The 16,104-nt window shown below is 40.6% G+C and overlaps 1 protein-coding gene across 13 annotated transcripts in view; it reads left to right on the plus strand.

Annotated features, from left to right (window-relative positions):
- The first annotated feature begins 10,118 nt into the window (after positions 1–10,118).
- The window catches only part of SLIT2 (slit guidance ligand 2), a 256,360-nt gene continuing 250,374 nt past the window's right edge, over positions 10,119–16,104 (plus strand). For 12 of the 13 annotated variants that reach the window (XM_054065264.1, XM_054065267.1, XM_054065268.1 and 9 more), the window contains exons 1-3: positions 10,119–10,427; positions 11,950–12,021; positions 13,245–13,316. In XM_054065264.1, the coding sequence (XP_053921239.1) occupies positions 10,255–10,427; positions 11,950–12,021; positions 13,245–13,316 (317 nt within the window). In that variant the 5' untranslated portion in view covers positions 10,119–10,254. The remainder of the gene's footprint in view (positions 10,428–11,949; positions 12,022–13,244; positions 13,317–16,104) is intronic. The other variant, XM_054065278.1, reaches the window with a different exon arrangement.

Consider the following 16,104-nt stretch of genomic DNA (forward strand, 5'->3'; position numbering starts at 1 on the left):
TCTAAGAAATATAAATCAAAAGTTGCAATTTCAAGTAGATAAAATTATCTTCATTTTCTTATCCCAAATTACCAAAATACTTGTAACCCACTTTGATGAAAATTAAGTATTCTTTAGGTACACCTGCAAGTTACCCTTAGAAGTAAGTTAGCAAAGAGAATAAGTCTTACAATCTTCTTTAGTCAAGAATTCTTTCAAATGACATTTTTCAATATATCTTTGAATTTTAACTGCTTTTTTTCTTCAGAGCAAATCGTGGATCTGTAATCATGTGGATCCAAGGGTTGGACTTGATGATCCTTGTGGGTTCCTTCCAACTCAGGACATTCTATGATTCTATTAATCATGCTGGTTCTTATATCCTAAATTCTTACACGCACCTAAATGCTTCATTTCATACCTGTGTTAACCTTTTCTCTATGATCGGGCTTGTACAAGCATACACAATGTGGTCTTTTCTAAAGTATATCTAGAATGTATTCAATTTTCACCTCACAGTGAAACGCCACTCTTTTCTCTGATGTTTATTTCTATTGATATAAACACTTTGCTTTTAGTTGAGAATTATAAAACATATTAAATTCTAACATTTCTGCTTTTATCTCATGTTTTTTTCTGGTGCTCTTTTGTAAGTTTGGATCTGAAACCATCATCCTCGCTCATTCTTATGAACTTGGAATACAGATCAAAATTAAGCTGTTCACTTAAAGCAATTTCAACCCACCTTCTCTTTAAGGAATCAAAGTTCTCATAAATTAGTTTCCTGAATATATGAAATGATCTTTTGCAGGTGTTTTTATTTCCTTTCATTTAAGTTTAAAAGAATTCACCCTTCAACCTGGTGTTATATTCTATGCCTTTTTATTTCTAGAAATATTTCATAAAATAGCAGACAAATCTGAAACAGTAGAATCACCACTTGGTGGTTCGGGAATTGCTTGACAATGAAATTTGCTGCCTGATGCATTCAGGAATATCTGGTTCTTCCTAATACTAGTGGAAAACTATACCAGAATTGCAGAATTCTCAGTACTAATATTCTTCATCGTAATGCTGAAATCTTTATCCATTTCTGACTTCTGCCGTAGGTGACTGTAACAAGCTCCCACCATTAACACGGTAAAACTTCCTTCTTTACATACTTCACACAGGTATTATCCAAAGGTTCTGCTCTTAGATACCTCAGGAAAATGGAGACTGGGTTGTGTGGCTAATTAATTTTAAATTCAGTGACTATATGAAAACTCGGTAAGAGGTTCCACGTGAAAATCTGGGTCAGTGTGAGGATTTTGCTTTCTGACTCTTTTTCATTAAAAGCAAATAAATAAATAAAGTATCACTTGCCATTTCAGTCTACATTTCTCATAAAATCATCCAGAATTCCCAAATACCATTCTTGATGAGAAACTGCATTTTTCAGTGAGAGAACTCTTAATCTGAAAAAATTTTCTTGTGTCTTTTCATCTTCACAATATTCTGTTTTCTTAGACCTACCTTCAAGATAGCTGTGGAAAAATATTGATATGCAAAATGGGCAGTCTAAATATCTTGCAGTACGCACTATTCTAAAAGTCTGCAGTTAAATTTACATTCTGTACCCTTACTATATGCTGTTAGCAATGGAGATTTGGGTAATAAAAGAATTTACAAATCAGAAATACAGACCACAATTTCTACTCTTTCCACCGGGAAATGAATGTGCATATTTCTACGCTTCTTCTTCCCTGTAGTCTCTGTTTTCTACTGTCTTCACTCCTATCCAGCAATTATAATAGAGGGGAAACAGTAGAAAAAAGAGGCCTTGATCCTTTCTCTTACACTCAAGTGATTTTTTGAGAGGACCTGAATCCTGCACTGGCAGTTCCTCTTCTTGAACATCTTACTGTCCGAAGCAGGACTTTGGAGCCTTCTTCATTCCTCTTGAATGTAAGCTGCTCAATAATCCAAGATGCAATTGTGAAAGGGTGTGCATCCTTAATGTTACTTGTTTTATTATAAAATAAATATTTGCGAGTCACCTTCTTGCTTTGTTTAGACAACCTACTCCTTTCCAGAACCCTTTCCTAGTGGAACTGTTTCTGCAATAAAGTCTTCCCCACTGCTTGTGAGTTGTGTTTTCAGACAATAGAGCAAAGTGCCAGGTATGCAAAAACAAGAGTGAGCAGCAAAAAATATTTTGGTGAAAACGCTGAGTCACCAGCATGACTAGGAGTCAAATATTTCATGTTCCTATTAAACCATTGTTCTTCAAAAGCTGTAGCTAATGAGTCAAAATTTGTTTATGAATAGAATATACCCAGCTGAAAACAACTACTAGCTTTTATAACTAAAAATTATTTCTCTAGAAACTGTGTTTTAATTTATTTACAGAGAGAAACCACTTCCTTTTAGGAAAAATGTGCTAGCACATACTTGTTTTTAAGTAATAAGAGGGAAACAAAGATTCAGCAATGTTCTCTAGGACTAATATAGTTTCAATCCTAGTTGAATACTATTGAAATACATTATCCCATCCTCTGTGGTGATAAAGAAACAAAAATAAAGAACATATACATAACAAAAATAATGTGTGATAGAAAGTTTTTGTGTGCTTGGACAAAAGCAGGCCATAACAATTTTTTCTTCCAGGAAAGCTGCCAGAAAAGTTTGAGACATATCAGCAGTCAAAATATCCTTATCAACTCAGACATTTTACAAGCAGCTTCTGCTTCATTTTTCTAAAAAAAACCTCTCCAAACCCAATGTTATTCTCTCCTCTCACAAGATAAATACTCTACAAACTCTGAACAAATACAGAAATGGCCAGTGCATGTTAGGTTACAGCAAGGCCAGTGACTACAGTTCTTTCAACTGGAATGCATACTGGATAGCTTTAAACCAGTTTTGTTTTTTTTTCCTGTTTTACTTTTTGTGGAACAGTCTTCAGAGAGAGGGGCACTGCAGCGCTGGTTTCCTTGGCATGTCCAGTAGAAGAAATTACAGTGAACCGGGTCCATTTTCCTTCACAGAGAGGCAAAGGGAAATGGCACAAATATTGTTCACACTTGTTCATAATTGTTTCCACTTCTTTTTCTAAAAAAAACCCCATCAGTCATGTCAATTTAAAGTTGCAGAAAAAGTATCCTTTGTATAATCATCAAATCAATGCACTTGATATGCAACCTGAAAGGGAAAGAAAAACCGTATAAAATCTAAAATCTATTGTTTTATCTATACTAACAGCTGTGAGGTGAACGTGGGAAAATCCTTTCAAATTACATTGGGATGGATATGTTTCTACAAAAGTCTGAAGAGAAGCTGAAAAAGACTTGGAAAGGTCATTATGAAAACATTAAAAAGATCAGTTGTAGTTTATTCCCTTCTTCCAGGAATAACTGTTCTACCTCTGCTGCCAGATGACAGTGAAAGCAAGTTGTGAGTTGCATTGATGGAATAGGTAATAGCTAATCTCAGGATGTAATGTCATTTTATCCTTAGATTCAGTTACAATGTAGCCTGCCTGACAAAATGAAAGTTGCAAGAAAGGATATGTTCCCTGTTTATAACTACATCAGGGTGGCAATCCCCAGGGAAGGAAAATAACAATTTAACTTAAAGGAGCGGCATAAACACTGAAAACGAATCAGTACAAAGTAGAATGACTACGTTTGCTGTGAAGATTGGGTTTCTGTCTGCAAATAGCCAAAATGAAGTCAAACCCAAGTTGTTTAAAGACTGAGTTTTTCTGGTGACTTTTAGATCCTCCACCCTGCTAGCACACAATTAACTTAGCACAAATTACCAGCCTTCAGGCAGAAATATCTGTTTCATGCAAAATGTCAGCTTTGATAATTTTAATAATCCCCTTTACACTGAAGTGTAATGAATTCCTAAGAATTTGCACATAATAAATTGGGAGATCGGATTCTCAAACACAAATTCCTAATAAACTGCAAAAGTGTTTTTTAGTTGGAATGATAAAGTTCTTAAACTGCATGAGGTGAATGAGTGCTATCCCATGCAAGAGAAGTAATATAGTGTGTTCATTAATCTATGTCACAGGAGTAGTGAACACACAACAGCTGCCAGGTTTTCTACATTTGATAGCACCTGAGATGTAACTGGTAAGGGTTAAAGACTTTGCTAGCACAAATTATGAGACTTCTACTTGTAGGTGGAGACGCCATAATAAATACTGACTACAAAACACTTATACCTGGGTTTCAGGTAGATAGTGAAATCAATTACTTTATGTTTTATGTAAGAATCTGAGGAAAAGATTGTCAATGTTAGACCAATTTATCTTTTGTTGGTTTTCTCTGCTGAAGCATTTCTTGCATTTTCCCTTCAAGTTTCACTATCCCAATTGTTTATTCTTTGGAAATTTATATTCTCAACACATATTAGGTAGATTTATCAACGTATGTAGTGCCACATGACTATTGCTAGTTGGACAGCCTTTCACAGAGCTTCTTAATTTACTAGAAAGCATAAACAAAACTTAGCCTAGCTATCTTGAAATAATCGCATGTTACCATGTGAAATCTAAGTATAAGCGAAGCAAATAGAACCCGAACATAAAGTAGTGCGCGTAGTCTGGGCCATGCAATACGACTGTGTTCACCCAGCTCTGACACTTCCATTTCTTTGTCCCCAGATCTTCCTAGACCTAGCCGTGAGGTATTGTAAACATTTTTCATAAAGGAGTAAATTCTAATGGGAATCCTGCTATATAACAGATACACATGGAGTACTTGAAGTTCTACTTATTTAAGAAACTGGAATAAATCCACCCCGTTCCATTCACATGGAGTGATTCAAGGTTTTCATTTTCAGCTCCTAAAACCTAGGAAATTTTTCAAATAAATTTACAGTCATACTTTACGGTAAAACATTGTGAGACTTCAGATAGCTCCACTGGAGCCTGAAGGTTTTACATGTGTGAAATCTGTGACCTTAAAAATTTGATAGTGTCCCTTTGATATCGGATAAACCTCAGGTCACTCAGCTTTAGATTAGGGATACATTTCTGAAATATTTACTACCAGTTGTAATGTTTATTATGGGTGTTGTTTCAGAGAAGTCAAGAAGTTTGATCCTTGGCTCCCTTGGAGAAGTTGTACAAACACAGACATGGTCCTATACCCCCTTCCTGCCAGCTAGAGTTTGCTTTAATCTTGTATTTAATTTGGAGGCATTTCAGACCTGTTCGAAACTTGGCTAGCTAACAACGATAGAAGATAGCTAGCAACTAAATAAAATCTTCTTTGAGCTAAAATATTGTGTGGATACACTTATGATTTCCAAGTTGCTCTCTACATTGTGAAATGTCCACTGTGAAATGTCAAAACAGTTAAAGCTCAGAAAATATAGACTACGATTAGTCCAATGAGACTGTCACAAGTAGTAAACATTTGGAAGGATTAAAAGCAGAATACTGTTTAAATAATATTTAACCATAGTTTCCAGTGGGTTGCACCTATCCCTTTTTGTCTGTGGTGTAATAGATTCTTACAGAAGTCTTTTCCTTTGATGTTTATTCAGCAATGCAATACATGGTCCAGAAAAGCAATACATGGTTTCCCTATCCTTCTATCACAAGTTCATGCTTTTTGTTCTTACTGTATGTCCCTACTTTTCCCCAATCTCCTTTCTCTTTCCTACATTATTTTTTCATTTCCCTGTCAGTCTTTTATCATGTATGTGATGTTGGCTTGTTGTTAACATTCTCCACGTGACTTCATTTGCACTGATCACACTACAGTCTTCCTCTGATTTGATTTGAATGCTAGCATCGTCTCTGCATCACTTATTCTACAAGATCTATGCTTGCTTACAGGTAAACAGCCAATGAACTTCACATTGGTTTGGTAAACAAAAGCTCTTAAATGCCAGTTTTTAAAAAACTGGATTTCTTTCCCCCTACCTTTCATACTTCATGTCTGCTTAGAAAGGAAAAGCTGGGGTGCTGTGAATATATTTCTGTTGCATAACTCCACTTCCTAGCACAATGCTGACTGGAAGTGCTGGATGATCCTGAATCATAAATATTTGATGACAAATAATAAGCAACTAATACACATAGTCAGGTGTCCTCCTTGACAATGAAAATTACTGCTAGAAGGCTACTTATTCAACAGCCCATGGAAAATCATAGCTAGAAAGGACCTGAAAAGCCAATTATTAATGTCCATACTCAGACACTGAATGTAGTATATCTCGGCAATTCCTATCTAGTATATGTTTACTCTGTTTTAAAATATACAGTAAAAAGTTAGGCTTGTGGAGGATGAAGCAAATACCAGTATCACCTTTTGGGCTTCACAGCTTTCTGTACTGCCAGCTTTTCTATTCCATAAACCTTTCTTCCTGAAAATGAAGGCCTTTACTGGTTGTGAATATTAACTGGCCACTGTGCTGCTTAAAGACACATTTTTGTTTTAGGAAGCATAATTATGTCTCTCCTTTCTCTAGCTTTTTTTTTGGACGGGGAGGCTTGGGGGCACGTGTGTTTGTTTGTTTGTTTGTTTGTTTTGAAACCAGGCAAATACAATTTTTTCTAACATTTTCATAGTTCATGTTTGTTAAAACTTTTATTCTTACCTTTATCTCCTAGAATCTTTCTGTTTTGTTTTTTTTACAAGCATACTTTAGCTGTCCAAAACCAAACACTATAGCTTTGTGCTCAGCCATTGTCCCTGTTACCAACCTCAACTGACAGCAGCAGCTTTTTGTATTTGTATTTTGATGTTCTGGATCCTGTTATGAAGATGTTACCTATTATTACTGACTTTGATCTCCTTATGCTACAATCTTCTTACAACCCTTTAGACCATCCTCCGAAGGGTGTGATGTTTTACAATGAAATCTGGAGAACAGAAATCCGCTTTTAGCTGCTGTTATTATTTTCTGAAACAGCTGCAACAAAATTTTTACTCTTCCATTGATGAATGTTGCTAATTGCTTTTCTTTTAACATATTTCCTTCTTGTAATTTTTCCCCAGCTTCTTCCTCTGTGGGAATATTTTCCCTTATAACTTTGGATGTGAATTAGAACTCGTTCTGCAGGCAACTGAGGCAGCCACAGGGCACTCTGCAAGGCAAGGTTCGTATTCCAGCAGTGATACGATACTGTGTCTGACAGGCCTCGTCCTCAGACATTTCCAGACATTGGGAGTTCTCGCATTAAAGTGTTTGGATCACAATGAGAGAGTTTCAATGTGCTGGCAGGCAAGACACTCAGGAAAATCAATCTGAATGAATGAAAGGTATGCTTCAAAGGTGGACGTGTTAAAAATCAATGAACCCCCCAAACAGGAATAAAAATTGATCTTGCTTGTACTTAGTATACTGCTCTTTAAAAACAAAATATGTTAGTTAAGACCAGTTTAGATTTTGAATCAGCTCTGCACATAGTTGTTTAACAACGTTTAAGCTTTAAGAATTGATTCTTATTTTCTAAGAATTACTATATAAAAAAAAGATTTATTATTTCTTCTCTTTGGGTCTTCTACAACACTAGGCACATTTCTAGTACTAGAAACAAATAATGAAAAATACTGAATAGTTAACAGTTGCATTTTCTGTTTCTTCTCTGTCTGGAGTTACAAGATAAAGGATTTTAGCAGAGACATGAAAGCAATGTGTTAGATTAAGTTCTTTTTTTCTTTTCTATTGCTTGCTAGAAAGTTGCAAAATCCTTCCTAAATCCTTTGTGAAAACCTAAACCAAGCAAACTGGAAAAAAAGAGTGAAAAGCATGTCTACACAGAAGCTGATGTATTCCCCTTATAGTCACCGAATTCTCCTTCCTGCGTCAACCTAAACCTGGAGTATCTCCGTGTCTCTGTAAGACCCATGGTGCCAAACGCAACAATCATATTTACTGGATGTTGTCTAAACAAATGGATCAAGAAATAAAGCAGTTTTTTCTAGGTATGTACACTTTCAAGAATTTTCATCGTGGCTCACATCCTACGGTAAGAGAATTCAAGAGTAACTTTGCTAGCTTCCACTTCAGCAGATTAACTCGGATCTAGAGTAGTGTTTCTGGGAAGAGAATTTGTCCTCTTGGTAACGGGCAAAAAGAGACAGTAAGCCTCTTGTGGGGATTGTGCAGCACAGACCCCAGAGATGATGAGGCTCAGCTGGACCCAGCCAGATGGAAGGAACTACGGACTCCTCTGAGCATTTACAAACCACACCTTGCTGAAGGCTTAGTCACCCCTGCTGGGGGGTTGCCATCTACAAAAGACAAATCACTTTCACCTATTACGGGGGTCTCAAGAGCTGGTATAAATCGCATGGAACTGAATTCACTGGCAAAGAAAACTGAAACCAGCTAAAATTTAGTTGAGAGGCTGACGCATTTAGTATTTTCCTAAGAATGCTGAGGAAGCACCGAAAACAAACTACTCTTCAGGAAAATGTATCTGTTTAGAATATAATGTTATTAAATGGAAGGTGTTTTCTAAACGAGCCCAGTATTGTTAATGTTGACACTCGGTGTATTTCAACATACAGAGTAACAGTTGCCCTTTTTATTTGTTGGGTTTTTTTTTATTTATAAAATAATTTCTGAGAGACTCTGGTGTGTTTCACCGTAAAACTGCAACTGAAGACAACGCCACGGAAACCCTCTTTCCCCCTCCGCAGCGACTGCAGCACAAAGCGGAGAACAAGCCCCTCGGTGAGGCTCCGGGGACGCTCGCAAGTGCAGCAGCCGGCGCCGTTCCAGGCGAAGCGCACACGGGCATCGCGCAGAGCCGGGGCTGCGGGGAGGGCGAGGGAAGCCCCGCCGCGCTCCCCAGGCGGGAGGCGGGTACCTGCCTCCCCCGCCGCCTCCGCGTTTCCCCAACTTTCATTCATTGTTGGCAGCGTGGCGCCCCCGCCCCCTCCCCGCGCTCGCCGGGCCGGGCGGCGGCGCAGCCAGTGAGCGCGGCGCGGGGCGCTGCGGGCGGGGCCGGGGAGGCGCGGCCCCTATATAGGGCGGCGCGCGGGGCGCTCCGCGGCTCCGTGGGAGCGGGGTGAGGGTAGCCGCGGAGGCGGCTCTGCGCGGCGGCCGCGGGGAGGAGTAGCCGGCCTGCTGGCGGCGGTGCCGCGCTATTGTTCAAGCGGAGAGGCTCGGGGTGCGAGGGAAGGAGCCCGCGTGTCGCCTCCCTTCTCTCCCGCTTCTCGCCACCGCCCGTCTCCGCCCTCCCCGCCCCTCTACCCCCCGCTTCCCTCTGCGCTGGAGCAGCGCCGCCGCCAGGGAGCCGGGTCGCGCCGTTCGGCGGCAGCACCGACAGCTCAGGTGCACGGGCGGGATCGGGGGAAGGAGCTCGACCCCTTCCCGAGGCGCTGCGCTCCGGGAGAGGAGGACGAAAGTTGCTCCCTTTCCTGCAGCGACGCCGGGAGCTGCTGAACTGGCCTCGCCTGGACGGACTGAGCGGCTCCTACCTTGCCCATCAGGTGCCTTTGCCGCGGCAAAGCCACGGTGTCCGGGAGACCGCGGGCAGCGGCATAAGGCACCCCCGTCCCCCCGCTCGCTAGCCGGTCCGTCTCGCGGTGCTCCCGGTATCTCACCGGAGGATCTATAGCTGTGATCTGTCACCGAGGAGAAGGAGGTCGTGGACGAACTCCCTTCCAGCCGGGCAACGAATCACTTCTCGAGCAGCTTATTATTATCGTGCTCTAGGACCAGCCCTTTCCTGCTAAACTTGGCTTGGGAGCTTTCGGCAGGAGGGGGCGCGGGGGGTGGAAAGCCAAGCCCAACATCATCTCGTGCGTTTTGACTTTTTCCCCCGCCACCCCTCCCTCCTCCCTTCCGTGAGACAGTTTGATGAATGCCTTCGAGAGGGGTATGATTTGCTGAGGCGCCTCTGCCCGGGCGGTGTGTGCGCGGTGCCGGCCCCGCCGCCCCCCGTGGGGCTGTGACCGGCCCGCGGCGGGGGACGCGCGTGGGAGCGCCCGGGGCTGCGCGGCCTCCAGCCGGGGGCTCGCAGCAAGGGAAGGAGCCGGCCCGACTCCGCCGAGCCCGCGGGCTCGCTTCGCCTTTGCGGGGAGCGCGTGAAGACGAGCCGCGAGTGCCGCCAGCCACCCGGCGAAGTTGCCTTCGGCCGCGGATCCGTGCCGCCCGCCGCACTTCGCGGGGCTGTTTTCTCGGCCGAGCTTTGGATAGAAAGAAGGAAAGAAAAAAAAAAAAAAAAAAAGAAAGACTTCGCTTTCTCCGCAGGCTGAAAGTTGCCCGAGCGCTCCCCGCGGCGCGCCCCGCGCCTCCCCGGGGCCGAGCGCAGCGATGTGCGGCGGGGGGAAGCTCGCCCTGTCCCTGGGGCTGCTGCTGGCCATGGCGGGCGAGGTGGCGCCGCAGCCCTGCCCGGCGCAGTGCTCCTGCTCCGGGAGCACCGTGGACTGTCACGGGCTGGCGCTGCGCGGCGTCCCGAGGAACATCCCTCGCAACACCGAGAGGCTGTAAGTACCCCGGCCGGGCTCCCGCCGGGCGGCGGGGCAGAGGCGGCCCCCGCAGCGCCCCGGGAGGCTGCCCTTCGCTCCCCTGCTGCCCGTGTCACGGCGATGCGCGGAGAGGTGGGCGCCGCTCCCGGCCGCCGCCTTTCATCCCGGGGAGCGGTGGGGACGCCCTGAGGCGGCGGCGGAGCGGCCTCTCCTTCCCTGCTTCCCGGCAAAGTTGGCGATCGCGGCTTTCTTTCTCCGAGGAGCCGCAGGGCCTGGGGCGGGGGCGCAGCGGGGCTCCGGGGATGCGCCTCTGGGGCGAGGGCTCGCCGGGGGCTCCGGCTTCTTTCCCGCTCACACGGAGCCAGGTTGTGCCAAAACCGCGGTCCCTCCCCCACCCGGTTCCCGGTGCACCCTCTGGCTGGGGCGTTCGCTACCCGCGAGGGCAGAGCCAGCGTGCGCTCGGTTGTCTGTCGCGTCGGGCTGCCCTGCAGGGGTGGCGAGGGACTGGAAGAGGTGAGCGCAGCGTTTCTTCACTCTCCAAGAAGTCATTTCAATGTTGGCTTATGAATAGACTTCTCGGAGTGATGAATTTCACCGATGAATATCTGAGGCGCCTTTCTGCTAAGGCTTGTGTGGTTTCTTTACAGTGGTGTTTTGGCCACATGTTGTATAAACACCGAAAAAAAGAGATTATTTTTTCCCTAACATCGTTGGGAATTGGTAGGGTGGTTTCCATGTAAGTTTCCATGTAATACCACTTCCTAAAGGCTTGCCTGAGGAATTGTGAAGTCTAGTTCTCTTTGTAGTGATTGCAGTTGAGGGAAGTTTATATCTTGACCCCCAAATGTTATGAAAAAGGGATGTATAACTCCAGAAGACAAAGTAGTGCTGAAGTATGAACAGAAATGCTAGGGCCTAAATACAGTTTTCTGTTGTTTCTGAACATGCTTTGGATTCTGTAGTCAGTATAGCTTCCTGCGCAGCAAGTGAAGGGTTTACTTTTCATAAAACGTTTCCCATCAGTTGCTCTCCAACAGCCTTACACTTATTTGAAAATAATTTTTTGCTATAGGAAGTTAAGCCTTATTCTGCCTTTGTAGCAATTCTGTGAAAGCTGTAGGCTGCTTGAAAGTGGTGAAAATTGTCTTGATTTTATTAACTTATTTAGTCTTCATAACAGTCAAACAAATACTGTATATATGTATTGTAGCTTTAGTACTTTTCAGAATGCACTTACAACCCCATCTAGACAGGTTTTGACTCTTCTATATTGTTGAAGATAGATGTGATCTTTATAATGGCAGAACTGACTTTGTAAGCATCTCTTATTACAAAGTTTGAAACTATTACTTTCAAGATAAACTTTCGTTCGGTCCCTTGGAAATTGGGAACTTGCACAATGTTAGTTGTAGAAATGGTTTCTTGGGTTCATTTACATCTCCTAATGTCTGATAATGCTGAGGCCATGAAAATGGACAGAACAATTTAAAGATAACTTTTGAATGTTTTAATTTTGCTGCTTATAAATTATTCTTCTTAGGGATCTTAATGGAAATAACATCACAAGAATCACTAAGACAGACTTCGCTGGTCTAAGGCACCTTCGAGTTCTGTAAGTTTTCCCTTTCTATCAATAATACCTTTTCAGACTGATGCTACAGTTTGTTGTAAAAATCATTAAACTAATTATCTTGCAGTTTATAACATGGATGAGTTATCACTTTTTAAGTATTGTGCTACTGCATCTGAACTTGCAACCCCTCCCCCCACGTTATATGCTGATATGAATAAGATAGCAATTCCCTTAAATATAATTTTAAAAATTGTTTTTTAATCTCTCCTTAAGGTTATCAAGAGATAACCTGGGGGTTTAATTTGGCATGTAGTTTACAAGGAAGAGTTGCTAAAATTGGTTGAATAACTGTTAGAATGACTTCAGTTTAGGGTCAGGAAATTTATAGCTAAAACTGGAAATGGTTATTCTCAACCAGAAGTATATGGGAACTCATGAAAAAAAAAAGTTCTTCCTTTACTGAATTTAAATACAAGTTCCAGGTGATGATTATTGCTTTTCTGTCATTTCTGGGCAAACATTTCAATGGTGAGTCTGAGGAAGGAATGATTTGGTTTGGGTTTTTTGGTAAACGCTTTTGTTTCAAGCGTTATGAAGCTTTTAAAAATTTAAAATGAGGGTTTTTTTTTGGAGGGGAAGCTAACTAACAGCAGGTTTAAAATACTGCATAATATACTTAGCTGATTTGTTAATGCTATTTAATTTAAGGAAGTAGTCATATAAAGTCCTTGTCTGTTTCTCTCTGATACAGTATATAATGTTGCAGTAGCTTTTGATTTATTTACAAAAGAAAACTACTTGTTTACAATCTCTGTCCAGTCTTCCACTGATGTTTTATTTTCCCAGCACCGTAGTTCAGGGTTTTTTTGTTTTTTTTATTTTGATATGAGACTGATATTGCCTATATATAGTTCAACTGGAGTTTTATAGCTTACCGAAGAGCAATGATGTGTGCGCGCGTGTGTGTATGCACACAGCATGTATGCATACATGTAATTTTTTGAATCGGAGCTCTTAAAGTGGAAAACCAAATGTAATGTCTATTCCTGTTTCTTTTAACAGTGATTATTTTTTGTATAAGGTGTTGATGACGGAGGTCTGAAAGGTTAAAGTGGATGTTACTCTAGGAAAATGTAACTGTTGTGCTGTTTTAATGAAGATGCGCTAGCCTTTAAATGATTACTATGAATGCAGCAAGTTATCTCAAAGCTATTAAAACTTTCAACATAAAAACTTCTAACATAAGAACTTTTATATTTCAGTCAGCTCATGGAGAACAAGATTAGTACTATTGAGAGAGGAGCATTCCAGGATTTAAAAGAACTGGAGAGGCTGTAAGTATTTTTAATTCTGAATGTGTTGGAATTTCTTTTTATCAAATCAGTTGTGTGTTTTGGTTTTTTTTTTTTCTCTTAAACTTGCGTCATCTATCCTTTTTGAGACACAGAAGAAGTAAGCAGTTTTCAAGCAGTATGTATTGGACTTGGGCTGGGGGGGAGCGCTTTTATGGGCAGTTCAGATTTGAAGTGTAAACTGCAATTGTTTTGTAGGAAATAGCTAATACTATCAAATATTGTTCCTAGAGTACACAAGGAGTTTTTCAAATATGAATACACCTAAAAAAAGCCTGTTCTCTGAGGTGCAGTGTTAGATGTTAGTCTTGGAGATGTTCGATGTTTTATAGAATGTCTTATTGGAAGTCACTGCTAGTTAAAGTGTTGTTTTGTTATACTGTGTGAAAGCAGTAATTGAGTTCTAGTCCAGTTTTTGGATGATTAAAGCTTGTACAAAGGCTTAGAAAAATTATGAACTGTTGGCTTTCAAGAATTAATTGAATTTGGACTTCAAAAAAAAAAAAGAATACTGTGGGGAGAGAGAATGGGGTGGGGAAGAGAGGATCTGGTCTAGTGAAGTTGAACTGCAAACACCTGCTTGGTTTTAGTAAGACATAGGAAATGAGTAATTCCCAAAATAATTTAGTTTTTTCTAATAGTTGCTTGGTTTTCAGTGTGTGCCGCCTTATTTAGTTACATTTCCTGAAATGAAAATATTTTTTTAAAATGGATTGTACAACATGGGGCATCCAACTCATCAAAGGAAAGATGCTGACATTTGAACAAAGTTTTGATTTTGAGCTAGGAAAGTCTAAGGTCACTGTATTAAAATATGTATATACTTTATAGAGTACTGCCTTTATTATTAGGTGTCTTAGTTGCTGCATTTTCATTGTATCACCTTTTCTTTAAGCATGCCTCTGAGGTCTTATTCAGTTTTTCATTTGCTGCTGCTTTCATGTTGCGAAGTATTCCCACTTCTTTTCTTTGATAAGCAGCATTGGCCTAAACATTGTTTGTCTTGTTGTTGTGCTCTGTATCCACAGCTGAAACGGAAACCCACAAACCATAATGGTTTTGTTTGGTCATATAGATAAAGCTAGTCAAGAGACGTAGTAACCAGTGTTGTAATTATGATAGAAATATCATTGTTGAAATATCACGTATTTGAGGTAGTTACCCTATTTTTTTTCAAATAACCCAAAGTAACCTTTTGATCTAGAAATTGAAAGTGTTAGTATATAGCGCAGCCTTTTTTTAATACATTTTAATGAGAATGATTACTCTTAGGAATACATAGTCAGATTTTTTTTTTCAAAGCTGTATTAAATTACTTAATGCAGTGCTTTTTTACAATATGCTTTAAACTTTGTATAAAGTACAGTTTCTCCTGCTGAGGAATATATTGGAATAATATATACACATTGCTAAATTCGGTTTATAGGGCCTAGCAAAAAAAAAAATTAAACAGCAGTGTGTGTGGTTCATATTGCAAAAGTAAGCATGCATGCATGGAACATTAATAAAAATTAAAAAAACATGCTTTTTCTGTGATTGTGGTTTGATACTGAGGTACCAAATACTTGCTAAGTTTTAGAGCAGTATATGGTCAACTTTGTCTCTTGATTACATTGAAGCAAGATCCTGCTATGTGATAGATTAACAGTATTTCAAAAATTATTTTAACATGTCATAATTTTGAGGCTTCTAATAGATTTCTGAAGTATAGAATTGTAGTTGTAGGGAAAAGAACTTTAGTAGTTGGAATGTACTTGTACTTGGAATGTACTATATTCACATTTTGCTGTTATATTTTCCATTTTTTTTTCTTTGGTTTTCTCTCAATAAACCTGTAAAATCTTTGGGTAACAATATATCAGAAAAATTCTGATAATTGTGGCTACTTTTGTGGGTTATTTTTGTTCAGCCTTCAGCTGGCAAACTCTGACATTTGAAAATTAATTAATTTTGACCTACAAAGTTAGATACTGTTTTGTCTTAAGAATTCTGCTTCTGCTCTGGTACTGTCAGAGTTTTTTATTTCCTGGAATTCAGTCAGTGTTAGGTGTGTGTGGGTGACTTGTAATTTGAATATATATGCAAGATGTCTTTAAATCACCCCAGCTGTTGGCTAAGAGCAAATATTTCATATTTGTGAGGAAAAGCTGAGAAAATTCGTCTTGTTTACAAATGCCAACTCCATCTGATGAAGGCGCATTGTTATCTGACAGCTAATTCATCTCCTTGGGATTCTGAAATTTGAAACGATTGCTCAGGAAACTTGTGGACACATCCTTAAAGTATTTTTTTAATACATTAAGTAGCAAGCACTTTAGGGCTTTATGGATTTTTTTTTCAATGTGTAAGTGTAGGATGTCACATTTCCACTCTAAGTGTAATGTGCTAACCTACTGTCAAAGAGTACCTGATGCAGTCCTTTTAGCATGCCAATGGAAGGTAGAAGCAAATGTTCCTGCAACTTAAATGAACTCAGTTTGGTTTGTAAGATCGTTTACATGTAATATTTTTTATGTTGCAATATCTTGTGCTAGTGTGTATAGACTGATTTTTAAAACATGTTTCCTGTAGTTCAGTACTCTTTAATGTGAAGAACAGACTTTCACAGTAGTTTCCCTTGGCGGGGGAAAAGTAAATTCATCTCTCTAGGTTAAGTGGTGCTTCTGTTTTTTTGTTTTTGAACTGGAATTTCAGTTATGAAATAATGTTTTTATGCCGGAAGCTCTGATATCCAAGGAACTGTTTGGTTGATCAGTGAGTTACTCATAGT

Source organism: Cuculus canorus, chromosome 4 (assembly GCF_017976375.1).
Source record: "Cuculus canorus isolate bCucCan1 chromosome 4, bCucCan1.pri, whole genome shotgun sequence".
Taxonomy (NCBI): Eukaryota; Metazoa; Chordata; class Aves; order Cuculiformes; family Cuculidae; genus Cuculus; species Cuculus canorus.